The sequence below is a fragment of the Myotis myotis genome, unplaced genomic scaffold, assembly GCF_014108235.1.
Source record: "Myotis myotis isolate mMyoMyo1 unplaced genomic scaffold, mMyoMyo1.p scaffold_m19_p_15, whole genome shotgun sequence".
Lineage (NCBI taxonomy): Eukaryota > Metazoa > Chordata > Mammalia > Chiroptera > Vespertilionidae > Myotis > Myotis myotis.
The window spans coordinates 44,760,275-44,788,071 of NW_023416319.1; the positions used below are offsets into that span (position 1 = coordinate 44,760,275).

Here is a 27,797-nt window from a genome sequence, read left to right on the forward strand (position 1 = left end):
TACCTACTTATGCTGTGAACCCTGCATTTTATGCAGGTAACACCTGAATGCGAATGGTACATTTATCAGGCTCTCACATCTCATTGCTGGGCGACATCAGGGAGCTCTTTTTTTCCGGATGGCTGTCCATCTGTTCTCCTCCAGGAACTCCTGGATCTGTGCCACTGCCACTTGGCTGCTGGCTTCGAGAGAGCCCAAATCATGAGCTGCTCACACCAGGGAGAACAAACAGGCTCTTCTCCTTAAAGTGTCTGTAATTATATGACCATAATTAGAAATAAAACCTTCTTTATATAACTTGCCGCTCACGAGGAAAGACTTTCTGCTTACACACCATTTTCCCCACTATTGTTTCACATGTTGATCGAAACCACTTACTTGGAGTAACAATGGACCATTGAATCCAGTGGAGAGATCCAGAGTCCCACACCCCCTAGTTTTGCTTTTGGGTCTTGGACTTAACCCCTGTCCTTTCTCAGCTTTTGGGTCATGCATGATATGGCTAAAACAACAATACAGGAAGTGTATGTGACAACCTTAATTCCTGCTATTAGTGCCTTGGGAAAAAGAGATAACCTAGAAATAAATAACTTGTGAATACAGACACTGGTTTTGGTGCTTGTGGGTAGGGTTTGAGTTTGTCGTCCTCGTGAATGATAACATTGTTTGGGTGGTTCTACAATGTCCAAAGAGATGTAGGTCACTGTTGATTTTTGCCTGATTGTTTGAGACTGAGTAGATGTTGATTAATTCATGAGCCTCAACTGCAAGGTAGATGTTCGTTATTGACTAGACACATCCTCCTGGTTGTACACTATTTAAAAGGATTCAGTTGTGAAATGCTCCTAAAGCTAAATCAATAAAGAAGCTACTAAAGTTGTTTTTCCCCCATAAATGTTTGTATTTTATCTCTTTAACTAAATGAGAAGGGCTGTTAATAATTTCTGTGATCTGAATTGTTAAGAAAACTAGCTATATCTTTGGATAGTATGCTCATATGTTAACCATTCCAGGTGAGTATAAATTATTCATTGTACCCTTTAGCTGATTCATATGTACATCTTGGCTTAATGAAGGAGAGTAAGTTTTCTTTCGAAAAGTATCATCTTTATTTTGGTGGTATAGGTAGAGAACTTTGCTTAGAACATGCCCAAATACTGATAAAAATTGCACGGGTTTTGAGATATAGTTCCTTACAATATAAGAGTTTTAAAAATGGCTACAATTTCTGTTATGATCATGGCCAGTAATTGCTAAGCAATTAGCTGTACTGGCAGAGTCACTAGGAAGTTTTCTGCCTTGGCAATTTTTTCTGAAGACTTTATTGAATTTAGGACAATTTCTGGCTTTTCTCCCTTAACATACAGACTTGCCCAGAATAACATTAGCCTTTATGAAATCCACTAAATTCAGTAGCTTCTGGGCCTGTTATTTTCCTCTCCTTGTATTCTCTTCCAAGGTCCGAATGGGCTGTTGCCTCCTGCTGTGTGGACTTCCTGACCATGCCACCGCCTTCCGTAAATCTTTACAGTGCTTTCTCATTTCCTTTTGCATCTACTCTAGCTGTTCACCCCATACATCAAAGCCAGTCACCAGCAGGCTCTGGATTATCTCATTTCCCTCATCTGCTGCTTAGATCCCCTGCTAGCATATTTCTCTCTCTCTCTCTCTCTCTCTCTCTCTCTCTCTCTCTCTCTCTCTCTCTCTCTCTCTCTCTCTCTCTCTCCCTCTCTCTCCAGTCATTTTAAGTTCCTCTAAGTAGCACCTTCCTTTTGAGCCATCTCCCAAGCACTATCATTTTCTTAGGCGCTCTTCTCAACAAACTGTCCTTTTTTCTTCTGTTCCAAATCCCTTCTGAAATCCCATCTTCTGTGAAAGTCATTTTGAATTAATTATTAAGCAGAGACTTGCTGATGGTCTTCTCTTCATGCACTCTGACATAATAGACCTCCCATCGCTTCTTCCTCTCATATCCTCCCGTTATACACTCACCACTTCCCACTTCCAAAATGACCCCTGCCCTCGACTTACGTGTAATAAGAGTATACCCCATCCCTGTTCTGGTTACTGTCCCTAATTTAGAGACCCACACGGGGGTAAAGAAAGCAGGTTCTGAGGTCAGTCCTTCAACTTGGAATCTGAGTTCTGCCACTTGCAGCTATGCCCCTTTGGGCCCATTATGTAACCTGTGTCACAGTTTCCTCCCTCATGAGACTCGGACAATAATAACACCTACCTGAGATTGTCAAAATAATTCAAGCACTTCATACAGTACCTGGCACATAGTAAGCATGCAGTAAATATTAGCTGTTATTATGGGGGGAGAGAATGAAATTCAAACTCATATTTTATATATATACACTCATACATATAGATATACACACACATGAGCACTCACATCTGTATACACATAGTTTGGAAAAACATTCATAATTGTGATATTTCTTTTTTAGAAAATGAAAAAAATGTATATCATTAAATGCAAAACAGTAAAGTTGAACAAAATCCTGGCTATTGAAGCAAGGGTTTAAACAAAGCTGGGAAGTAATGAACCAGTTGTTTCTACATACTTACTAAAGATCTGGCACTAGTGGCTTGGTCTTTGTTTCAAAGCACCAAAGCAGTTGTCCACCCAATTTAAGTAAATGAAAGAGAAATTTTTTCAAAAGGGTAGTGTGAAGAATGACTGTAGAAGGGAAACTACCCAGATAAATCTGTCGTGAGTGTCTTTAAGTCTGATCTGTCTTCAGTACAGCATGAGGATAATTAATTGCTTTTGTTTTTCTAGTTTTTTTTTTTTTGCTTGCAAATATTTTGCTTGCTAAGGAATTTTATAAACATGTTGAAGGTAATCCTGGGCTGATGAGTTTGTTTTATAAATAGAATACTTACCAGGTTTATGTTGATTATTTATATTTAAAAATGTTGACTATAGATATTGGTGGGTTGTTTCAAATTAGTCACTTATTCCTGATTTTCCAGGGATGTGTCAGAGTAACATTTATCTAGAAAATAGAAAAAATTTTAGGTAGGAAATGAAATCATTTAAAAATAATAAGTGACTTAATATACCAATGGTTTTTTTGTTTGTTTGTTTTTATACCAATGGTTTTTGTGTGTGTGATATTAGAGGACCCAGAAGTATGCAGTGTGCATGTGACTTTATTTCTTACTAGAGGCCTGGTGCACAAAATTCATGCACTCGAGGTGGGTGGGGGAGGGAGTCCCCTCAGCCCAGCCTGCGCCCTCTCAGTCCAGGAGCCCTTGGGGGATGTTTGACGCTTTAGGCCTGCTGCCCAGAGCGGGGAGCGGGCCTAAGCCATCAGTCGGACATCCTTAGCACTGCCGCAGAGGTGGGAGAGGCTCCCGCCACTGCCGCTGAGCTTGCCAGCTGTGAGCCCGGCTTCTGGCTGAATGGCGCTCCCCCTGTGGGAGTGTACTGACCACCAGAGGGCAGCTCCTGCGTTGAGCATCTGCCCCCTGGTGGTCAGTGTGCATCATAGCAACCGGTCATTCCGCTGTTCAGTCAATTTGCATATTAGCCTTTTATTATATAGGATGTTTTTAGTGCCATTAGTCATATCTTAGAGGTTGCTACTCTGGTAAATGTGAAAAGTACTTGGGTTTTTCCTTTTTTTCATTTATTTATGTAATTTAACAGCTTATATCATTTTAGGTTGTTTTACTGATGCCAGTTTTGTAAAATAAAGTTATTAGAAATTATAAGGGAGGGTGGCATGAAATAGGTGACTAGCGTTATACTGTTTTATGTTTGTAACTTTCATTTCTTTTCGAGTGTAGATTTATTCCTAGTGATATAAATTGCTGTTTTCTTTGGCAGGCATTAGAAGCAAGTCTATGTGAAATTATGTAATGTCTGAAAAGTTATATTCATGATTAATTGGCCTATCCTAGAATGGTATTTGTATGTGTGGAATAAGGCGATCATGCTTTTTAGTTGGCAGTGAGTTAAAGTGCCCCTGCTCGGATCAGGTTACTCTACAGGGCTTTTTGACTGAGAACTGTGTATTTAGCTTGATCTCTAAAAAGCATAAAATGTAGCCTCGAAGCCAAATACATTGGAATTAATATTGTAACCAAACTTAGTCTTCAGATAACTTCAAAAGCAGGCTATTCTACTCTAACACACCTTAGTTAATAAATAAAGCCAAGAGATTTATAACAACAACTTTTCTGTGGCCTCTGAACACACACAGGTCCTGATTAGCTAAGGGTAGATTGTTTGTAGTGTCAAATAATATTAAATTCTGCCTGACCTTGACCCAGACTGATCAGTTACAGTGGTCTGTCTATTTATCTAAGCGGGACTTTACAGGAGCTAGAAAATAAGGCTTCTAAACAATTACCCCTCCTATGTGTCATTGAAAAATGATGACATCAATTAGTACAAACACTACAGTGATAGTGAACTTCATAAGCAGAGAAAGAAAGGGTGCAGCAGTGGTCCTGGAGCCTAATGTTTTCGGAAAGTTAACCTCAGTTTTCTCATCTGTAGTGTGAAGATAATAGTAACTACCTTCTGGCATCTTAATGGTTAATTAAGTTCTTACTTGAATATCATAATAAGTGCTCTTCAAATGTTTGCTGTTACTACAACTACTAACTATTAGAACTGTTACCATACTACTCTTAATCTGGTAACAGCTCTTCCTGCAGGGCATTGATTCCAGGGTTTTGCTCTTTGGTAAATCATCATATTAAAATTGTAAAGCATATCCCAAAGTTGAATATGGGTAATTTGGGGATTACTTTTTTTTTTTTTTTTAAGAGAATACAGTTTTGTTTTTTAAAATATGTTTTTACTAATTTCAGAGAGAGGCAGGGAGAGGGAGAGAAATAGAAACATCAGTGATGAGAGAGAATCATTGATCAGCTGACTCCTGCACGCCCTCCCACCAGGGATCATGCCCTCAACCTGGGCATGTGCCCTGACCAGGATTTGACTGGTGACCTTTTTGTGCATGAGATGACACTCAACCTACTGAGCACACCAGCGAGGGCCATCTGTACATTTTTGTAGAAGCAAAAGCGTGGCAGTAACCTCAATATCTATTAGAATGAAAGTGGTTTAGTGTACCTGAATTTGTTTTTTGAAAAGGTGTAGTATGTTTATATGTGCCAGGTCTATCAATGAAAATTTCTCAACGAACCTTTGGGAAAGGGATTTGAGTGTCCAGGAATTATACATAGAAGGGAGACTTATTTTCCATTTGGTATATCTTTGTACTATTAGATTTTTTTTAAAAAAACACATGTATATATTATTACTTTAAAATCAACAAAATAGCCCTTGCATTGAAGAGATTTAAGCCATGTCTTTTACACTCATGTTGTTTTTTCTTCTTCTCACTTTTAAAGTATATTTATGCATGGGGTATCTCAAAAAAATGTATACACATACTTGGAATAATTATGAAGTCAGTGTTTATCAAAATACATTTCAATATCAAAATTGAGCTATCAGCTGTTTAAAGTGTGGATACATTTTTGGGGGCTACCCTGTATATAAACTCACTTGTGTCTCTGGAGCCCTCAGACCCATGGTTACTAAGAGTAAGCAACAAGTTCTTTAAAATGCTCACTGCTCTGTATTTACTCTCCTTCTTCTCAGACTCTCCTAAGCATAAACTGCCTGATGTCCCAATTACTCACAGCTATGATTCTCAACATGGGGTACCACCAGAATGTCCTTGAGGCGTTAGAAACATTAAGGTACCTAAGCCAATTCCAGATCTATTGAATCAAAATCTGTGGGTGTGACTTAGGCATGTGCATTTAAAAATAGGTGATTCTGATGTTTATACCTGATTAAGAACCACTGTGTAGAGAGCAGTCCTTGGTAGGCATCTTCTACTCAAATATCAGCCGTTACTCCCGACCTGCCCCCAGGCCCCAGGAGTGATATAGATATGGCACCAGAGTAGATTTTGGACCCTATAGTCCACATCAAAGGAATAGTGTCACTCTGAATAGCCATATTGGCTGTTGTATTAGAAAAATAATGATAGTGATGATGGTAACAAATCAGGTTTCCGCATCAGAATGAACATTTTCTGTAAATGAAGAACGTTGAAAGTAAATAGGGGAGATCAAGAGCCAGTTCTTTGAAAACTTCAGTACAATTCAGAAATCTTTAGCTAGGCTGATTTAAAAAGGGGGAAAACCAAAATTACTAATACTAGGAATTGGAGAAGAAGTAGCATTGAACACATAAAAAGAATAATAAGGAAATATTATGGCAATTTTATGCCAATAAGGTGGGTAATTAAGATGAAATGGAAAAATTCCTTGAATGCTCAAATTATCACAACTGACACACACACAAGATAATCTGAATAGCTCTATATCTTCTAAAGAAACTGAATTCATAATTTAAATTGTGCTACAAAGAAAACTCCAGGCTCAGGTAGCGGACAACTTTAATGATGAAATCTATCAAAAACTTTCTAATACAAATGTTAGATAAATTGTTTGAGAAAGAGGAGGAAACACATCCCAATTCCAAAATTAACCAAAGATATTGTAAAAAAGGGAAACTATGGAGCAATATTTCTCCTGAATATAAGCTTAAAAATCTTTTAAAATATTATCAAGTCCAGAAACAGTATAAAAAGAATCATATATTGCAAGTTTATCCAGAGAGGGGTTTATCTAGAAATGCAAGCAAGATTGGTTTGTTTTGTTGTTGTTAATCCTCACCCGAGGATATTTTTCCATTGATTTTTTGATAGTGGAATGGAGGAGGAGAGACAGAGAGAGAGAGACACCAATGTGAGAGACAGGTCAATTGTTTGCCTCCTGTACTTCCCCCCACCAGGGCCAGGGATGCTAGGGATCGAGCCTGCAACCTATACACTCCCTTGATCAGATCGAACCCAGGACACTTCAGGCCACAGTCCAATGCTCTATCTATTGAGTCAAACTGAGTAGAACTAATTTTTTTTTTAAATTGATTTTTTAGAGAGAGACATCAATTTATTGTTCCACTTATTTATGCATTCATTGCTTACATCTTGTATCTGCCTAGGGATCGAACCTGCAACCTTAGCATAGTGGGACAATGCTCTAACCAACTGATGATATACCCAGCCAGGGCAGCATTTTAATACTTTTTTATTTTATATTTATCTAGCTAGAGGTTTCTAATAAAGTTACACCTCTATTTACCTTATGACCCAGCAGTTCCACTCCCAGGTAATTTACTCAAACGAGATGTGGAAACACATATCCAAAAAAAACTTCTACAAGAATGTTTAAAATAGTTTTAATTGTAGCCCTAAACTGAAAACAGCTTAAATGCTGATCAACTATAGAGGGAATAAACAAACATTTGCATATTTTACAATCAAATACTGCTCTAATCAAAAGAAATGAATTATTGATATACGTGACAATATGAATGACTATGACAACATGACGAGTGAAAGAAGCCCTACACAAAAGAAATCAGTGTCTGGTTCCATTGATGAAATTTTAGAACAGACAAACCCAAGTACTAGTATGGTGGCAGAAATGAGAGTGGTTACGTGGGAAGAGAGTGAGCTTTCTTGACTGGGAAGGGGCAGGAGAGAACTTTCTGGTTATGGAATGTTCTTGGTAGAGATGTGGGTTACGTGAGTATATGCATTTATTCAAAACTCTTTAAAATATACTTTAACTTAGTGTATAACAGTGTGAATGTATTTAGTGCCGCTGAACTTTACACTTAAAAAATGGTTAAAATGCTGGTACAGTTTATGTTTATGTATATTTTATAATTTAAGAAATGTAAGTAGGCAAACTAAATGGGCAAACATTTAAAGTGTTTATTTCCCCCTTAGCCATATGGTGTTCTATTATTATCTTTTTATTTACCATTTATATACTTAGAATGTAATTTAGAAAATGATGAGAGAGTACCAAGCATGAGAAATAATATTACATTTATATATTCAACAAATATTTATCAAACATTTAAGGTCTGTGCAGTTCTTTATTATGTGTGGTAAAGATGAACCAAACAAGTATCTCCTTCAAAGAGCTCGCAGTGTACTAAGCTTTGATTTAGAATATGCCCCCCCAAAATTGATTTCACGAAAATAAAGAGCTTTCTTTCACCTTCTGTATACACGTTAGTAGGCTTCTGTAGACTCTGAAAGCTCTGGGAAATTGAGCGTAAAAACCCTTGCCGTGGGGGGAAAGCATGTCACATCTGGTGTTTCCCTCCCTGCCCTGCTGTAGCTGGCATTGCACTGGTCGGGGCGGGGCTGGTGTTTGTGCAGTCCCCGCACAGCCTGCAGTGATGCTGGAGCACCCGAGAGCAGTGGCACCAGTGAGGTTCATTTCAGTGCTGGGAGGGTGCCTGGCCTAAAGCATTCATGGATCTAGAATTGCCACCACAAAGAGGGTTAGGGCAGAGTCCAAACAACAAGGTCAGAGCTCTTGACATTCTGGTGGTAATTATCCAAGCAATCCTCTTTTCCTAATGCTTATGACTATTTTAATTGAAAGGGTCAAAGGTACTCTGAAAGGGAGGAAAACAAAAGCAGACATATCAAGGGCATGGAGATTCTGTACATAATTGCCCACAGGGCAATTGCGAATTGGGAGTGGTAATGGAATTATACTACTTTTGTTGGTTCTGGGAGGACAAGCACCTGGAGTACCAATTATATTCTACTTGGCATCCTTGGGTGCCAAGTAAATATTAGTGACTAATCTAATAGTGCAGAGCATTTCAGCTGCCATGTAGATCTCGGTGAATGCTGTCAGGGGTGGTGGTGGTGATATTACTGAGAAAGTGACTAATATATGACTTTTCTAACTTGTTAATATCCATCTACCTACGTCTTAATGCTTTATATTCTACTTCTATGTTTGGATCTAATTGCAATCAATTCAGTTACCTGTGTCTTCTCTGAACAGTTAATGCAGGTTTCTCTTGGTGGAGTTGGTAATGAGAATGTCTAGGTGGGGTTGCAGGCACCACATTTAGATCAAACAAATGCCTCGGGGCAACCAGGGAAGCCAGCTGTCTGATCACAAGTATATGACTTTCTGGAAAAGGCAAAACCCATGGATACGGTATAAAAAGGCCAGTGGTAACCAGGGGCTCCAAGGGGAGGGAGAGATGAATGATGGAGCACTGGGATTTTTGTAGGGTAGTGAAAAATGTGTCCATCATCAATTTGTCCAATCCCATAGACTGTACAATGCCAAGAGAGAACCCTAATGTAAACTGTGGACTTTGGGTGTCAGTGTAGGTTCATCATTTCTAACACATGTACCACTGGTGAGAGATGTTTGACAGTGGAGGAGGCTCTGCATGCGTTGGGGAAGGGGTTAGTATATGGGACATTTCTGTGCCTTTCTCTCAATTTTGCTGCTAACCTAAAACTACTCTAAAAATAGAAGAAAGGAAAAAACAAACTATTACAGATTTGTGACACTTGGATATGAATTGTTTTACAATTTTTATTTTTCAAAATCTAGAGTAAGGTTTATATTATTTGCTAATATTGTGACATGCTTGCCAAAGAGAATAGTTGGTAAATCCTAAACAGACTTACTGTAACCATGTGTTGAATTTCCAGCTGTGTTGAATCAGACTTTGATCCCTCTTAAGAAGATAAATGCAGTATCTGCAATTTCAAATAGTAGGGGTGGAGGAGAGATTTTCAAATGAAATCTTAAAAAGCCACGTCCCTGTCCAGATAAGAAATTAAAGACCCTGGGAAGGTAGTTTTGTTTCATTATCTCTTCTCCTCCTCCCCCTCACCAAAAAGACAAATGAGACGCTATTGTTAAATACAGTGAACAGGCTTAGATTTGTTTCCTTCCAAAAGCAGAAGCGCTTTCCTTAATCGGCACTGGTAAATGGCACACCTGCCTAATGAGAACAAGTTCTAGACCACAGGACACAATCTAAGCATTTCAGTTAGCTCCACACAATTGATATCTGTGTGGCTGATGTTCTCGGAAAGTCTTCCTCCTCTTCTTATTCCTTTGTGGCTAAGCTTTTATTATTTGGTACCTCTGAACCAGCCTTTGATTGTGGGAATTTCCCAGCAGGTGGTCATTGATATTGGTTTTGCTTTCAAGTTATTTTTTAAATGAAAAAAAGATTATGGGGATGGATAGGGATGCTTTTAAATATTTTTATTTTATTATATTTAATTTACTTGTTGTCACTCTTAAAATACAGAGAACTCTCTTCACTGTGACAGGTGGTAAAATACAGCGGTCACACTCAAGATCTCCATACATCAGCAACAGTAAATCCTTTTGCCCAGAGTAATACAGAAACTCAGTCCCGAGCCAGTGGGAATGATGTAGTGCTCGCTCCTTCACAGAACCAATTACCCACAGAGAAGTATAATGAGCAGCGGAGGTGATACAATAAAAATCTATATGGCGAGAGTAAAATTAGTGTAAAATTGTTGCTTGTGAAAAGCCTTATAATAAGTATACATCTCCAGTTATCTTCTGGGAGAAATTATTTTGGCATCTATTTAGGTCAAAATTCATGACAGGATTGTAAGACTAGCCTCAGAATAAAATGAAAGGGTACGTGAGTGTAGAGAAAATGGCGATGGGCATGTAGTGAACAGTCTGCTGTGCCCTGAAGGGCCTGCGGGAGCCCTGGTGCTGCTGCGAGGGCACCAGACCTTCCTGGGAGGGGTGACTGCACTGACCACAGTCACAGCTCACACCGATGGGAGCAAGATAACGCTTTTAAAAAACAAGACCACTTAGATCATCACAGGAAGTCTCTGCTTTTAAAGTTAGTGTATTTCCAAAGACCACATCTGAGCAGATTGCTATAAAGGAAAACCTGAGTGTGATCTGTGTCCTCATTAGGAGCCTGCTTGATCTGTGCAGACTGACAGCAGTTGAGTAAGTGGGTTAAGTGGCAAGAAATGAAGTCTGGTTCTTTATTAGATAAGTGTCAAGTAGAGTGCTGAAGTGGCAAAAAACACACACAAAGTGTGTTACCCTGAAACAACACGAACAGTTTTCAACCTCTGTTGTCCCACTGGTGTCAGTTGTGCAGTTTGTGGAAAATATTCATTGCTAATAAAGCACCAAAGTTCATAAGATATTAAAAAAAAAAATAGATTTAGCTCTAAATGGTTTGGCTCAGTGGATAGAGCATCGGCCTGCGGACTGAAAGGTCCCAGGTTCGATTACGGTCAAGGGCATGTACCTTGGTTGTGGGCACATTCCTAGTGGGAGGTGTGCAGGAGGCAGCTGATCAGTGTTTCTCTCTCATCGATGTTTCTAACTCTCTATCCCCCTCCCTTCCTCTCTGTAAAAAATCAATAAAATATTTTAAAAAATAGGTTTAACAGATTCACGCTCTTGTTATCATTTTGCTACTCTCACTGCAGTGTATTTATCTTCCTTGACTTCTTTATTTTTTATTTTTTTACCCGTAGAATTCTTTCTTGAGAGGGAAAGAAGGGGGTCACAATTAGGTACTGGCAACGGGCCTGCCCCCAAATCTGCCTTCCCTGCAGCCTACAGTGACTATTACTGACTGAGCCTTAATAGTTAGTACTTGTGGTCAGATAATTTTCCTCCCAGCTGATTTAAAGTTTTTCGTTCTGTTTTGTCAGATTATACCCAGGGAAGGACAATTATTTCCAGTGTCAATCATTATAAATAGCCAGAATAGAACAAAGGCCTTCAGATTAGACAGTGATGGAACCCACCGTGCCATCAGTGGTTGCTTCGAATGTTATCGTGTAGTCATCGAGGACATATATTAAAGTAAAGAAAGTAGTCACTATTTTGGGACCTGTTGAACCAGAGGAACCAGTTGCTAACCTGAAAACATTCAGTTTGTTCATTTGTTCATTCATTTATTCAGTGTGTACTTTGAGGCTGCAGCTACAGCAATGATCAAAGTCTCTGCCCTCCTAATGGAGCTTTTATAGTTTAATTAAGTGAAATAAAATAAGACAAATAAATGACACATAATATGTTAGCTAGTGATGATTGTTGTGCAAAAAAATAAAGCAAGGCCTGGAGGATCCAGAGGGGCCCTGGTGGAATGCAATTTCAGAGAGAGTAGTCTGGGATAGCCTCTCTGATAATGTGATATGTGAATCAAGCTGCAAACAACATGAGGGACCAACCAGGGGGGCAGTGAAAGAGCAAAGGGCTAGGAGTCAGCAGGCTTAATAGCCATGTGACCCTATGGAGGCATTTCACTTACCCGTAAAACGAGACAGAGCCACCAACCCTGGCTCACAGGGTTTGTGTTCAGCACAAGTGAGATACTTGAGAAAGGCATTTCAGTAAATGGCAAAGCATTACTTAAACTTCAGATTTAAGTACAGAATGACAAAGGGGTGCAAATTAAAGAGAGACATAAAGAAGAGTCTTAAAACAGCCCTTTCATATAACTCGTTTTGGAGTCATTGAATGAGTTGTCTGAGCTCAAGTGTAGGGCACACTCTCCAAAGATGAACTGTCTGATACTCGGATTTATAAATCCTTTGTTCGTTTTGTGGTATTGTTCATTTACGATTTTATATTTGTTTGTGCTTTTCTTCCTTTGACACCTTTTTCTTTCCTTTTACATTGAGCTTTCCTTTTATTAAATCAGTTACAGGCCTCTTGGTTCTCATGGAGGCACTTTATACCCTGCTCCTGAACTGCCTGATTAATTCATTAAAAAGAAAAAGCCCTCTAAGATTAATATTTATCATGGGAGCTCACAGAATCAAAGTCTTTTATGGAGTAATTCTAAACTCCAGAACAATTCATTTGTGCTGATCTTTATTTGTTATGAACTTGAAGTTGTTTGCGCTTTTTGTTTTTATAGCTAAAGTGAATTTTGCAATAATCATAACAGTATTTGAATAGAATTTTATAGTTTACACAGCACTTCACACACACTCACTCACCTTTGAACTTCAGCAGCCCTGGAGCTAAACAACATGGACACTAACTCTTGTGGCCTTTTACAAACGAGGAGACCTGAGGCTAGGAGTACAGAACTTAAATCTAGGTCTTTCCATGATACAAGAATGAATAGATGAATGAAAAAATGCTGAATTATTTCTAACACTTACAAAGACTAAAATGATATGTTTTATGAGTAGATTCAAGAAAGCTGTAGATGACTTGAGGAGAGAATCTGTAGGGAGGACTATGGAAAGAAGGGGCGATATCCCTGATCATTGTGAATAGAGACCAAACCCCTGTTTTGTGTGTTTGTTAGAAAGAGAATGTGAGCCTGGATACCCTGGCTCTGATTGAGTGCAGGAGCTTTCATTTATTTTTGTCCAATTACTTAGATTAACAAGACTAACAAACATGTTTCCTTCATGGCAGAAACAAAAGTAACCATAAGCAAATATAAAACTTCTTAAAAATGCCTTGTCTTGAAAGGCTATTTAATTTTGTGGTCAAGGGTCCTGAAGACTCTTAAAATGTTTTTTAAGTATAATAGAATCAATAAAAAATTACAGCTGAGCTGGGAAAGGCCTTAGAGATTATCCAGCCATGAAACCATTAAAATGTTTAATCTGGAAAGGACCTTTGAAGGGTCCAGATCCCCAGTTTGTGTGAGGCTCCTTGGCTGTGGCATCCTCACCGTCTCTTCTTGGTCTTCTGATTACTGGGGCCTCCAGCTGCCTCAAGATAATCATTCCACAAAGACGGTATGATTTCACTTAAAGGAGGCACCTAAAGGAATCAAACTTAGAGACAGGAAATAGAAGGGTGGTTGCCTGGGACTTGAGGGGAGGGGGGATGGGGAGTTAGTGTTTAATGGGGACAAGGTGACAGTTTGGGAAGATGAAAAAGTACTGGAGATCGGTGGTGATGATAGTTGTACAATAAGGCGAATGTGCGTAATGCCACTGAACTGTGTACTTAACATTGGTGAAGGGGGTAGCTTTTATGTTATCTATATTTTGGCTGCAATTTAAAAAATGAAATAAAAAATACATTAATAAAGGCAACAGAAAAAAAATCTACACAGTCTTTTTTATTGCTGGCCAACTCTTGAAAATTTAACTCTCTGCAATCACCCCTGTTGGTCCAAATTTTGTGCTCATAGAAAACAAATCTGAGCCTCTCCCCTGCATGAAGACACCCAGCTGCCCCTCCCAACAGGTTCTTCCAGGCTAACTAGTCCCCGGTCTTTCAGCAGGTGATGCAATTTTGTTTAGTTTTACAATTTACTTTGTAAAATCATGATCAAGATAAGGAACATACGTTGTGATTGGCTGAAAACCTTGCTTACTCACTGTCTCCCTTTTAATTTCTTCGTTGATGAAACTGAGTCATTTGTCCTGGAGAGTTTGGGTACTTGCATCCCTCTGCTATATACTAGATCGACACCTTTCTCTGTCCTCTGTATTTTCTGTGACTTGGTTATTAGATTGATAGATTTTATTTTATAAATGCATGTAGTCCAGCTGTATAATAATTTATTCTAGATCTTTTTTTGAGAATGGAGGGGGTATTCTTTCCCCTTCAACTTTTTGTTTGGAAAATTGCAAGCATGCAGAAAAATGGAAAGAATGCTATAATGAAGACACCCAAGTACCCTTTATAGAGTCACCAACTGTTGACATTGTGCCATGTTTGCTTTCTCTCTCCCTCTCTGCATGCACACACACACACACACACACACTCACAAATAGGTTTTCCCCTGCGTCATTTGAACTGAAATTGTAACCATTATGGCACTTTAAAGTATTTTAGCACACAATTCCTTTAAGAATGCTATAGGATGCTCTCCTATATTATCACAATTCTGTTGACTCAATATTGTTATATCTAGCTTATATATTGTTTACTATTTAGTGCATATTTCCATAATTATCCAAATTATGTCCTTTATAGCTGTGAGTATTTTTAAAATTCAGAATCCAAGCAAGGATTATGAATTGTATTTGGTTTTCTTGCCACTTTAGTTGCCTACATTGGTTCTGCCCTTTTTTGGGTCTTATATGACATCGACATTTTTTGAAAAGTCCTGGCCAGTTGCTTTATAGAATGTCCCTAAGTTTGGAATTGCCTGATTGTTTCCTTATGATTAGATTCAGGGCAAATGTTTCCAGGGAGAAGACTGCATAGGCAGTGCTGTATCCTTCAGCGTAATGCTCGGGAGGCACATGGTGTCTGTCCCATATTGGTGATGGGTTCAGTCACTGGGTTAAGGCAATGTCTGTCAGATCTCTCCATTGTAAAGGTATCTTTCTCCATTGTAATTAATAATCTATTGCATGTTAATGGTTGCTTTTTAAATCGTTTCCAAACTCCCCCGTGGTCGGCAAACTGCGGCTCGTGAGCCACATGCGGCTCTTTGGCCCCTTGAGGGTGGCTCTTCCTAAGCCTTAGGAGTACCCGAATTAAGTTAATCACAATGTACCTACCTATATAGTTTAAGTTTAAAAAATTTGGCTCTCAAAAGAAATTTCAATCGTTGTACTGTTGATATTTGGCTCTGTTGACTAATGAGTTTGCCGACCACTGCCTATGCCATTGGTAATGGAAGAAATTAAAAGGAAAAGGTTTTGAGCATATTTATAAAGAGTTATTGCCGCTGATGGAAAGATAATATCTCTTTTCCTGAGAGGAGAAACGGGGGAGTGGAGTGATGGGTAGTACAGGTGAGGAATGGCCTTGAGAGAAGATAGATTTGTGTTTAAAACCCAGCTCCACAGTTGAACCTGTGCAACTTTAGAAAAGTTACCTAACTTCTCAGATCCTCAATTTCCTGCCTAAAATGAGTGTGCAATAGTATACATTCATGGCAGGGTTGTTAAGATGATTAAATGAGATAGTGTGTGAGTGGCCTCTACTCTCGCCGCTTCCCCATGGCCATTACATGAGAGATACAGAGGACGTGCTTCCTAAGCAGTCTGCAGAGTTTAAGCCTTTTCATGGGTGTTAATTCTCGAGTTCAGCTTGAACTATTCAGGCATGTTGATAAGAAAATGTGATCAACAGGTTAGGCAACATTGTGACATTTCAAAGAAAGGAATTAAGAATTGGGAGATATTTTCAGGCTTCTTACATATGATTTGTCTGCAGTGGACTCGCATAGAATCGAGTTGCCTTGTATTCAGACCTCTTTCTGATTGCAGTTCATTTTAATCTATTACCAGGGATTATTTTTGAAACAGTTTATATGTAGTCTGATTGAGAATAGTGAATCATAATAATTCTGTGACCCATTTACATGCATTACTGTAAAAGTTTCATTTCATACAAGTGACAATTTTTTAAAGTTAATTAGACTTGGCTATACTGAGGTTAGCAAAAAGTGCTTTGAATTATCAATAATTCAGCAGGGCAGACATTTCTGTATAATGCAGTGGTTTTATAGAGTATTGTGAGATAGTTATCCCTAAAATAAATGGCGGTGAGCATTCATCAGCATGGTGGGTTCGCTTGAATGTAGCGTGAAGTGATAGCATCTATGCTTTCTATTATTGGGCAGAGTGTGGGACATCAGTCTTTCTGGCCATGAACTACTAGCAACCTTTGTCCTTTGTGTTACCTTTAGTTAAAAACGAAAAATGAGCATGAATGCTGGCTGATGGCCATGTCTTTCTTGCAGCTAAAAATTCATCTGGGAAAGAAAAATGGGATGGCAGGTTTGGATTTGTTTCATTGCATGAATGATATGTGACATTTTGTAAATTATTTATCACTGCAAGGATGGCAGCAATGGCTTGAGCATTGTTATATCAAATGAAAGCAGGAATCCCATTAGTACAAGGACTGGGTTTTAGCTAGAATCTATCAGGGGAATGTTGTCATTTTAAAACCAGATTGTTCTTTTAATTGCTATTTAAAGGAACAAAAGTGTTCCCAAGGTACTGCAGTTGAGCAGTTGCAAGTAATAACTATGGATCCATAATTATGCAGTGCTGATTATCTGGCCTTTAAAAATTTGTGGCTGGAGTCAGTGACCAATTTATTGTAGCTTTTTTTTTTTTCTTTTTCTAATACAAACTGTTTTATACTCTTTTTTTAACTAGGGCCTCAAAGACACATTTGCATAGCTACCTCAGAAAGTAAAGCCTGTGCATATTAAAAGAACACATTAAACTGAAAATAAGGGCAAAATGATGAACACTGATATTGTAAGATAAAATTAACAGTCATATTCAACAATTTTGTAGATGCTTGGTTATAAGATGGATTCTGGTTTTTGAAGACATGTTGTCACAGTGAACCAGGACATTTGTTGGAATCATTGTAAGCATTGGAAATATTTTCTTTGAGATGAGCGTTGTTGTTTTTTTGTCAAAGTAAATATGGTTTTTTTGTCAAAGTAAAATATGTTTCTTTTATTTATTCAGTTAGCAAATATTTTTTGAGTGCCTACTGTGCATCAGGCAATGTATTAAGGCATTTGGGATAGAGTAACTGAACAAATGATGTTTATTCTATGCTGATGTATATTTAGAAAGACCTAGCAAAATCTTGTTTTAAATTTACATTAAAAATTATGTGATTATACTAAGTTTTCTTGCCTTGAATCTTTGATTCAAGAGACTTAAATATAAATACATTATAGTTGCATTCAGATGGCTGGCACACATGTGTGAAGGCTTGGAATATGCAAAAAAATTTTTTAGTTTTCATACAGTTTTGGTTGTTCACAATGAATGTGACCAGATCTGTAGGCACAGTCAACTATTCATATGCATGAGAATAATAGCATTGCTGGTAGTCATAAATAACAGTGGAGACACAAAATGTATGCAGATTTATACATTGTTCAAAGCATTTTCCTTAGTGAGAGTTAAGGGTGCTAGGGGGTTAGACAAATGTTTTGTTATTTCTTATATTAAAGTGGGAATGTCATAGACTGAGAGTTTATTTCCTTTATGTGGCATTATGTGGTTTACTTTTTAAAAATTGATTGAGTTTGGGGGGGGGAGAGAGAGAGAGAGGAGAGAGAGAGAGAGAGAGAGAGAGAGAGAGAGAGAGAGAGAGAGAGAGAGAGAGAGAGAGAGAAGAGAGAATAACAGTAACCTGCACTAAAACATTTGATAAAGTTCAGCTAAATAGTCAGACCTAAATACATGATATTTGTAATCTCGAATACTGAGTACATAGATGAATCAACTTATTATAGGCATGTAGGTTATGGGAATGATACAAGATTTCACATGAATCCTCAATGTTCATTAATGGAAAGTTATATGACATATAGATTCTAGCTAATTTTTTTGCATATTCCAAAGAGGTCCGGTGCACGAATTCGGTCCCTTGTAGGGAGGGACCACAGGAGGTTGGCTGACCCAGGAGGTTGGCCGTGGGAGTGCACTGACCACCCGGCTGGCAGGGGGTAGGAACCGTGGGAGGTTGGCCAGCCATGGGAGGTTGGCTGTGGGAATGTACTGACCACCAGGGGGCAGCTCCTACATCGAGTGTCTGCCCCCGGTGGTCAGTGCATGTCATAGCGTCCGGTTGTTTGGTCGTAACGGTCACTCGGGCTTTTATAAATATAGATAATTTCATTGGTTTAATAAAAATTACTTCTAAATCTTATGTATTACACTTAAAAACATTCAGGCAGTAATTCTTTAGTATCAGATAATTTTAAAGATTTATTTTATTAGCAGAAAATGCTGATTTGGACACCTTATTGAGCAGTTTTTCTTTGTTAAAGAAATATGTAAGCAGCTTTTGACTTTAATGTGTTGTTCTTAATTTTTAAATGGAAGACTAACAATATTTTTTCATTTTAATTGTTATAGCCCCGTGCTGATCCCATTCCAATATGTAGCTTCTGTTTGGGGACTAAAGAATCAAATCGTGAAAAGAAACCAGAAGAACTCCTTTCTTGTGCAGATTGTGGCAGTAGTGGTAAGTTGGTGTTTTTTTTGTATATGTATAATGACTCCCCATTATAGCTACATACTATTTATCTCTTTCAAAACTGTATTTATTTCTTAAAATAATATATATTTTTTTATTCCAGAGAGGGAGGGAGAGGAAGAGAGAGATAGAAACGTCAATGATGAGAGAGAATCTTTGATCAGTTGCCTCCTGTATGCCCCCCTACTGGGGATCGAGCCCTGCAACCCGGGCATGTGCCCTGACCTGGAATTGAACTGTGAACTCCTGGTTCATAGGTTGCTGCTCAGTCACTGAGCCACACCGACCAGGCAAAACTGTATTTGTTATTTAAAGCAATTATTTGGTAATAGCATACATTTAAAAATTTTATGAGTAATTACAGGTGGAGGGGAGAAAAGTGTGAATATATTAGCATTGACATAAAGTTATATATATTTATATAATTTACCTAGTATATTAATATTTATAATTAAGCTTTGAATTCATACTAGCATTGGTAATTCAATGTAAAGTATTCTACTTTGCAGGCAGATTCAACAAGGAGAATTCTAAGTTTTCAAGCTGGATACAAATAGAAGCAAGTGTTTTCTATAACCTGAAGTCTCAATTAAGAGATATTTGAGTTAGGATATCTAGTATTTCAGTTCATGACACCTACTGGTGAAATATAGTATTACATCACAGCTCTGTGTGACTGAAAGGGACAGTATTCTGGAAATTGCAATGACAGAATCAAGAAATCAGGCATGAAAGAAATTAAAATTGCCTAGAATTAGGTAGGAAAAGAATGGTCTTTGTAGAAGGTGATGTTGAAATCAAGGAATGCTGGGCAGGGACGTGGATCTCTGGCAAATTGCAGGAACCCCATCTGCTTTCAAGATAACTGTCACTTCTGCCTTTTTCTCAACATTTGAAGACCATATCTCTAGTTTCATAATAAAAACTAAAAGTCAGATTGCTTACATTAAAATAATTTGTCTTACATTAAAAGCCAGTCTTCCTTCTTCAGCAGGTGACGGTTGTCTAACTGAGATATGTATATGCTTATATGTTATGTATTCACATATACACATACTTAAACACATGTACATACATATCAATAGGTTGAGTGGCATTCATTAGATTTTGAAAATTAATCCTTGTGTTAATCTTTAAATTTTCTTCCAGCTTACTGAAACTCCCCCCCAAAGTGTTATTTTAAAATTCATAACCAACTACTATTTCTGTAGTTATAGTTATCTTTAAAAACAAGCAACACCATAGCATGTTTTCTTTTAGGAAGTCAGTGTCATGTGGTGGTTAAGAGCAAACTGGAGAGCCAGCAATAGCCTATCTCCTCTTCTTTGAGGTAATTCCTCAACCATTCTGAGCCTCAGTGTCCTCATTAGAAAATCGGGTAATATTAGCACCTACCTCTTGGGTTTTGTGGGAATTAAAGGAAAGGACACAAGTAAACAGTCTAGCAGAGGGCCTACAACGACTCTGGTAAGTGTGCTATAAATGGCTGCCATTGTTATAATTGGGCCTATTTGATATTGTTGTCCTTAATTGCTGCAAGTAATTTAAAATCTCATCACCGCTTTTGGCAGCTGCTCGATGCTTGGTTGGAGGAAGTGTTTCACACCAAGGCATGGCAGCGTTGTGCAATGACGCTTCTTCCCCTTATGAAGGTTGAACTTGATGGGCTCGATGTGACTCAGCAGCTTCAGGACCTCACTAGGAGGAAGAGCCTTGGAAATAAGACATTTCAAACTCTGCTTGAGAAATGCATTCTGACAGTCTTTTTGATGGGCTCTACAGATTCATTAAATCCTTTTACTGCCCATGTTATCATGGATAGTGACAAAGGGCAGGGAAACATTATCTGTATGTTCAGTTTAATAAATTTCAACCCTACAATCTCTCTGTTTTAGCCTGGTGAGGTAGTGCCTCACTCATCAGTTCAGACTCTTTAGTTATCTTTTGGGTTTCGCATGAGGCTCATTCTGAATGAATTATTCTTTTGTTTCACTGCCTGATCAATTCAGTGGTGTTCACTTGTCTAGGGTCTACCCTTTGTGGTTTTTAAGGTGGTACTTTAACGGTACCCTTCACTATTTTATTTCATGAGTATGTATTTGTCTGGGCGTCTAGACAGATTAAAGACGCACTTAAGTGTGGGAAGAAAAGTTCCCTTCATATATTTCCTTACCCCTGGTGATACACTTACTTGAGTTGATAAGGAATTCGAGATCATTATCTTCTAGATCATAACTTCAAGGCCTCCTTCACAGGGTATAAAGTGTAATTCTAAACAGGCAGATCTTAGATTTTCTGATGTAATCAATCTCCCTTCGTGTTTCCCAGATTGAAGACCTGCCAGAGAGAGTTTTGATCTCCTTTATACTGTGAGGTCACTGGAATTTTTTTCCTCCAAAGCTTCTTACTTTTCCAGGGTGTGTGGGTACAGTGTTGTTTTCTTTTTTCAAAATTACTCTCTTGTTTTCCCTTTTAACACACGGAGAGGAATGAATTGAGGATACTGTCTAGAAGGCTTATGTAGTTAGAGTCATTTTGTGCACCAGTCTTTGCCCTCCCTTCAGGTAGACGGAGCCAGAGGCTTTGGAGTGGAGGTATGGGTCATGGCAGAAACTCAAGCCCTGGGGTCATCATGTTCCTTTGTGTAGGACAGAGGATGGCTCAGAGTGCTTCTCTGGACTCTGCAATGGGATCCGGCTCTACTGTTGAGGCTCACTTAATCTTCCCTTGAGTATTGTGCCAGTCTGGAGACGGCTATGTTGGTCAAAAGAACCATTGTTCCTAATTCGGGGAGATGCATTGTAGGCATTTACTTCAGCTGGTAGATCAGATGAGTGGACTTTGTTATTTGCTAGTCTTCAAATAGAAGGCTCAAAATAAAATATGGCTCTTCTTAGAGAGTTTGGGAGGACGGGATCTTGTAGTTATAAGGCCCTGTTGGGACCCCTTGATTATTATAGGGGGAAAAAGAATAAAGCCAGCTGACATGGCTCAACAGTGCCCTATGATAATGGTGGGAGCCCCTCTATCACAGTCCAGTGTCTTGAGTGGGAATTACAGATTGGTGGTACCCCTCGTTGGTCTCATGGAAATGGCCACTGTTTCACACTCAGTTGAGTCCATTGGTTCTAGGATTGAATTGAGACCATTTGTAGTGTTCAAAGGAATCACTAATGTAAGATGTTTATGTGAAAAAAATACCCATAGCAGTATAAAACCAGAAAAAGGAAATGTAGATGGCAGCCCATATGGAGGATCGTTCTGAAATGTTTCCCACATGTGCATGTTGGTTTTTAGCTGCCTCTATCTGAAGTACCATTTGTATGATGTCACATTTAAACTCTGCTTAGATTTCATAGACATGAGTAATAAATGTTTCCTTCTGCTTACATCATCAAGACAATTAGAAATTTTTCTCTATTTAATATGATGCAATATCACAAATGGCCAGTATTTTCTTTAACTATGTTTCTTTCTGCTTACAGTTCTTTTGAAAAAATGATTCGGGTTTGCAGGTACTAAAAATGTGAGGTGGCCCAGCCAGCGTAGCTCAGTGGTTGAGTGCCAACTTATGAACCAGGAGGTCACGGTCTGATTCCCGGTCAGGGCATATGCCTGGGTTGCGGGCTCGATCCCCAGTTTGTAGTGTGCAGGAGGCAGCCAATCAATGATTCTCTCTCATCATTGAAGTTTCTATTTCTCTCTCTCCCTCTCCCTTCCTCTCTGAAATTAATAAGAATATTAAACAAACAAACAAACAAACAAACAAAAAAAGACATGAGATGACATATATAGTGCAAGGAGCCCCAGATGTGGTCTTCCAGTTCTCTTCTGCTTACCAGCTGTGCAACTGCAGTTTTCCATATCTGTAAAATGCAGAAGGGGACATCTGTACCCTATATCCATAGGGCTGTTGTGAGGATTTAGTGAGAATGATACGAAAATTATCAGTGACTATAAAACATTCCACAAATGTGAAGGATCATTGTAACCACTGGTAGGAATGTGGGAATCATCCAATAGTCTTCATGTCTAGGAAATGTTGGGACTAGAAAGTGATTTTACTTGACTTTCATGGATCAGCCTACTTTGAAATTAACACTGTTATATTCTCTTTGCCTCATTAAGACCAAATTATCTTTAATTAGCTTCACATAAGTATTAGATATTATACCAAATGAAATTTTGTGTCTGCTGCTCAGATTGCTGGGTGGTTAAATCTTACTTACAGATGAGTTGTGTGCATGTGTGTTTTCAAATTAGCAAATCTAAGATAAGTGTACAGTTCAAAATTACAGCATCATTCTAAGTGGAAGCTCATTGAAACTAGACCCAGAGAAAGGCTGCTGTGACGTAGCTGGGAGAGTAAGAAAATCACCTTTGTACAGTAAGGGGGTCGAATATCAGCCCCCCTCTCAGGAGACCTGAAATCCCTCCTGGGTTTGTTGCCTCCATGTAGTGAAAATCTGAAGGTCACTTTTCAGTCTTTGTCAAAATCTAACGGACATCTTTCAGTCCACACCGAATACTCCTCTCAGCCATGTTCGACCTGTTGAGAGCCTTTTTCCTTGAAGTGTTTTCTTTCTTTGGCTTCTGTGATATCATATTCTCTGTATTCTCTCCCTGCCACTTCCTTTCACGTCTTTTGTCAGCGCCTTGGCCTCTCTCCATCCTCTAAGTGTTTCTCCAGACTTCTGACTTTGGCCCTGTGTTTTTCCCTTTGCTTCATAGTGTCTCCTCAGCTCCAGACCCTTAGATATAAATGCTTCCAGAACCTCTCCATTTGGAGGCCCCACAGGCTTCTCAAAGTTAATGTCCAAAACAGCTTATCAGCCTTGCCCTGCTCCCTCCACCCAAAAACAACACGCATAACAATAACAACAGAAATATCAACAAACACCCACACCTTAATTCGCCTACCATTTTAGCCAATGGTGTACCTCTGGCTGGCTACTCCTTCAGTTCCACAGCCTGAATTTGGAGTCATGCTGTTCTCTCACACCAACAATCCAAAATTATATTGATTCTGTGTCTTAATATATATCCTACATCCTCAATATGTCCCCACACCCACGAAACCAACTCAGATCTGCTATTATAATAATTACATCTAATCTGGACCTTCTTTCCCCTCCTCCATTTTTTTATACTGCAGTTTAAGTTACTTTTTAAAATTGTAAATCTAATCACAGAATTTTTCAGTGACTACCAATGATCAGTAGGAAAAAAACCCAAAATTTAAAAAATAGCCCAAACATCTCTCCTGGATTGGGCTCTTAACTGTATTCTACATCACCATCACTTTCATGTTATGTGCACCTCCTTCCTCCCCTTGAATGTATCATGTTCTCCTCTCCCTCTGCACATGCTAGCTGCTCCCACCCTGCCCCTCCTGTGGTCCCATGTAATCTCACTCATCCTTTGGGTCTCTTCCTTAGGAAGGCCTTTGTCTAACCCCCTGCTAGATTCTTTCATGTCTCTGAGCCACCCCATTGTCATGTGTTACCCTAATTCTTGTTTAATGCTTGTCTATTTTTCCTGCTAAACTATATGATCAGAAATGTCTGTCCTTTTCCTCACTGTCTCAAATCGACAGGTGGTTGGTCAGAGAGCCAGTCCAAGGGACCCAGTGTCTGAGTTTATATTAGTTTTCTGTTTCTGCTATCCCAAATTCCCACAGGGTTGTTGATAGGATTCAGTTCCTTGTGTTTGTAGGACTGAGATCCTCCCTACACCCCCCCCTTTTTTTTTTGCTGTCTGTCAAGTAAATGGCATTCCCTGCTTCGAAAGGCCACCTATATTTCTTGTCTTGTGCCCCCACCCTCCTTCCATCTTCAAAGCTGTCAAAGTTTGGTGGAGTTCTTCTCCCACTTTGAACCTTTCCTCCTCCTTTCATCTCATCTTATTAACCCAGCTGGAAAAGATCCTCTGCTTTTAAGCACTCATGATTAGATTTCGCCTTCCCAGATAATCCAGGATAATCTCCCTATCTCAAGTCCTGGACCCTTAGTCTCATGTGCAGAGTCCCTTTTGCCATGCCAGGCCCTGTGTTCACAAGTTACAGGGATTATGGTATAGATATCATTGGAGGCCATTATTCTGACTACTACAGAGCCCAGTTTTTCTGCCACAGTACTTCCTCCAAAAATCATTTCTACTGGTTTGTGGTCTCTTTGGTACTTATTCCTTTGGTTTTGCTAGATAAAACTATTATAAGCTATTAGTGCTTAATATGTGTTTGTAATAAGAATGTTGAGTGAATGAATGTATATTATGATCTCAAACCTGATAAATTGTAAACCACAGAAGCAAACCAAATTCCAGAAAGACAAACCACCATGAATTGTGTCAGCAGAGAGAGCCTGAATTTTAGAGGAAATTGTTGAGAGGAATGGCTATATGGGAGGTAGGGAATTACATTGCTGTCTTTTATCTAATTACTATAGATTGTATATTAGTATATCAGGACTCCATTACAGTCTTTTGTGTTATTTTAAAATTGGCCATGAGAAAATAAAGTGGAAATATTTCTTTGTCCCTCAGCATTCTTTTCCAGAATCATAGAAATTTAGAGCCAGCAGGGATCTATGGCCAATTCTCTTGAGCTAAATAAAAGTTAGATTGCTGCCTAAGGGAAAGATAGGCTGAAGATTTTAGCATTTGAGTAGTTTAAATGGTAGTAATTGAGAAATATTGCTTAAAGTGAGTGAAAGTGATAAAAGGGAGAATATTCTGTACTCTTGATTGAAAGTAGCTGAAATCCATTAATTTTCAAAATATATAATTTTATTATTAAAAAGTATTTTTCATAGGATATCTGTGAGAATAGTAAGCTATAAAATGATGTGAATTACCTTAGTTGCTGAATATTAAGCTACAAAGAACAAAAGCGGATTTTAATGTAGAAAAAAATTTTGTGCATGAAATTGAGGTCATATGTGCTAGTGATGTATGACTTACAGGAAGTAATAAAAAGAGGGGGGGGGAAGAGAAGTAAATGGTATACTTTTAAACTGATGGGACCCATTTTAAGGGTGGAATTTAAATTGCTGTTCTTTAAAACGTGAGTTTTTACCCCCACTATATAAGGTGGCGGGGGGGTGGGGGGGTGGGGAAGAACCTTGATCAAAGTAGACCTCTTCCCTCCCCCTTCAGAGTATACTTCTTAAAGTCGAAGAGCAAGCTGTCTTTGTTTGCTGTTGCTGCAGAAAGTGGTGATTGATACCATTTTTATATATTTAAACTTTCCCCCCACGTTTATTTGAATGAGAGAAGCCCTTGTAAAAGAATGGTGTCAGAGGTTAAATGCATCTGCCCGGGTGTCTCTCCTGCCTGAGGTCATTCTCCTATGACAACATTTTATTTGCTCAACATCTTAAATACAGATGTTTAGATTTTTTTTTAAAAGCTCAGGAATAGTGTGCTTTTATTAACAGTATTGATGATTGATTTTGAATGTTTTTACTTCAAAAAGCCAAATCTCCTGGTGGGTGGAATTTTATGAAGCACCTGTTAAGCTTTAGGGAGGAGGACCTTTTTGGCAGCGACCCAAAATACATATTTAAACAATGAGCCTGCCAAAGTCAGGAAATTATAAAACAGTTTTGAAATTGCAGAATCTGCTTCTTTTTTTTTTTTTATTACCCTTCAGGTTTCTCTTGCAGCTTGGTTATAAGTTCTTTCACATGGGATTTACTAATGTTCTTACTATTTTAAGACCAGATTTAGAAAAATAAAATCAAGCTTGGAGATCTCAGGTTTATATGAATAAAGACCATCAGATTTTAAACTGAATTGCCTTCTCCAGAATATGGGCTCCCACTCCCCAAACCTTGTGGTGGAATCTATTATTGATTGTTGAGCACAGCCGGGCTGGCCTCCTTGAGTGGCGCTGCCCCTTGGGGTCTCAGGTTTTCCTCTGTGAAGTGAGAGCTGCTAGGTAAAAAGTGTGCCCAAAAGAGTGTGGAAAAGCTGAACACGCAAGAAAATGGGGAGACCTGTTAAGGGTATGCTTCTTGGTGAATTCCATTTGACTTTGATCTTTCAACATTCTAACTCTCAAATTTACTATTTCTGTTCCCACTTCTAGAATTTAAATTCAGAGACTCGGTGTCAAGATGGCCACAGTTATCTTTTTTGTATATTCCAGCAATAGGATATTCTTTTTATACTACTGGATTTTTTTTTGTGGGGGGGGGGGGGCCAAGAAGGAGGCATTTGTAGTTGTATTATGTTAAGCAGCACCAGTTTTTTAGTTAGCTAACTATTGCTTTATGTTTTATGATTTCATTACACACATAGAGTAGGAATTGTGTGAACTTTGGCACTGCCATCACGGTTTGGCAAACCAGAAAACGTTGGGTAAATGATGGTTTATGATGCTGGTGAGGGCAGGAGGTTTACCAGAAGGCACAGGAATAATCTAAGTATCTATCATCTTCAAGTTCTCCAAGACTTGTGATTAGAATTGGTATAAAATTAACCAGTTTCTCTTAGGGAAAACATTTGTACAGTCACTCTGTTACATACAGGGGTAAAAGGCAGAAAAACAAAGTATAATTTTCATTCTTTGATATTTTTGTATTTTCAAGTTCTTAAGGATCTTTGGTTGGCATTATCACTATTTTAAGTATTAGGGAATGGGAGTTTAAAAACATCTAAGGCACCATTCCTATAAAACAATTTACTTTTTATTCTTATAGGACACCCATCTTGTTTGAAATTTTGCCCTGAACTAACAACAAATGTAAAGGCCTTAAGGTGGCAGTGCATCGAATGCAAGACGTGCAGTGCGTGTAGAATCCAAGGCAAAAATGCAGTAAGTACTGCTCTCCATGCTCCATCTCCAGGAAAAGTGTTAGTTTCCCATGTTTAGGTTCTTCTTTTCTGTAGACTGTTGCTATATTCCTTTAAATAAACAGATGTCAGGTTAC

The 27,797-nt window shown here is 38.6% G+C and overlaps 1 protein-coding gene across 6 annotated transcripts in view; it reads left to right on the plus strand.

The window, feature by feature from the left end:
• Window positions 1-27,797, plus strand: part of KAT6B (lysine acetyltransferase 6B) — a 180,828-nt gene that overhangs the window by 95,523 nt on the left and 57,508 nt on the right. For 4 of the 6 annotated variants that reach the window (XM_036337181.1, XM_036337180.1, XM_036337182.1 and 1 more), the window contains exons 4-5: window positions 18,744-18,852; window positions 27,567-27,682. In XM_036337181.1, coding sequence (XP_036193074.1) covers window positions 18,744-18,852; window positions 27,567-27,682 — 225 coding nt within the window. Of the gene's footprint in view, window positions 1-17,113; window positions 17,233-18,743; window positions 18,853-27,566; window positions 27,683-27,797 lie in introns of those variants that run through there. The other 2 variants (XM_036337183.1, XM_036337185.1) reach the window with 2 other exon arrangements.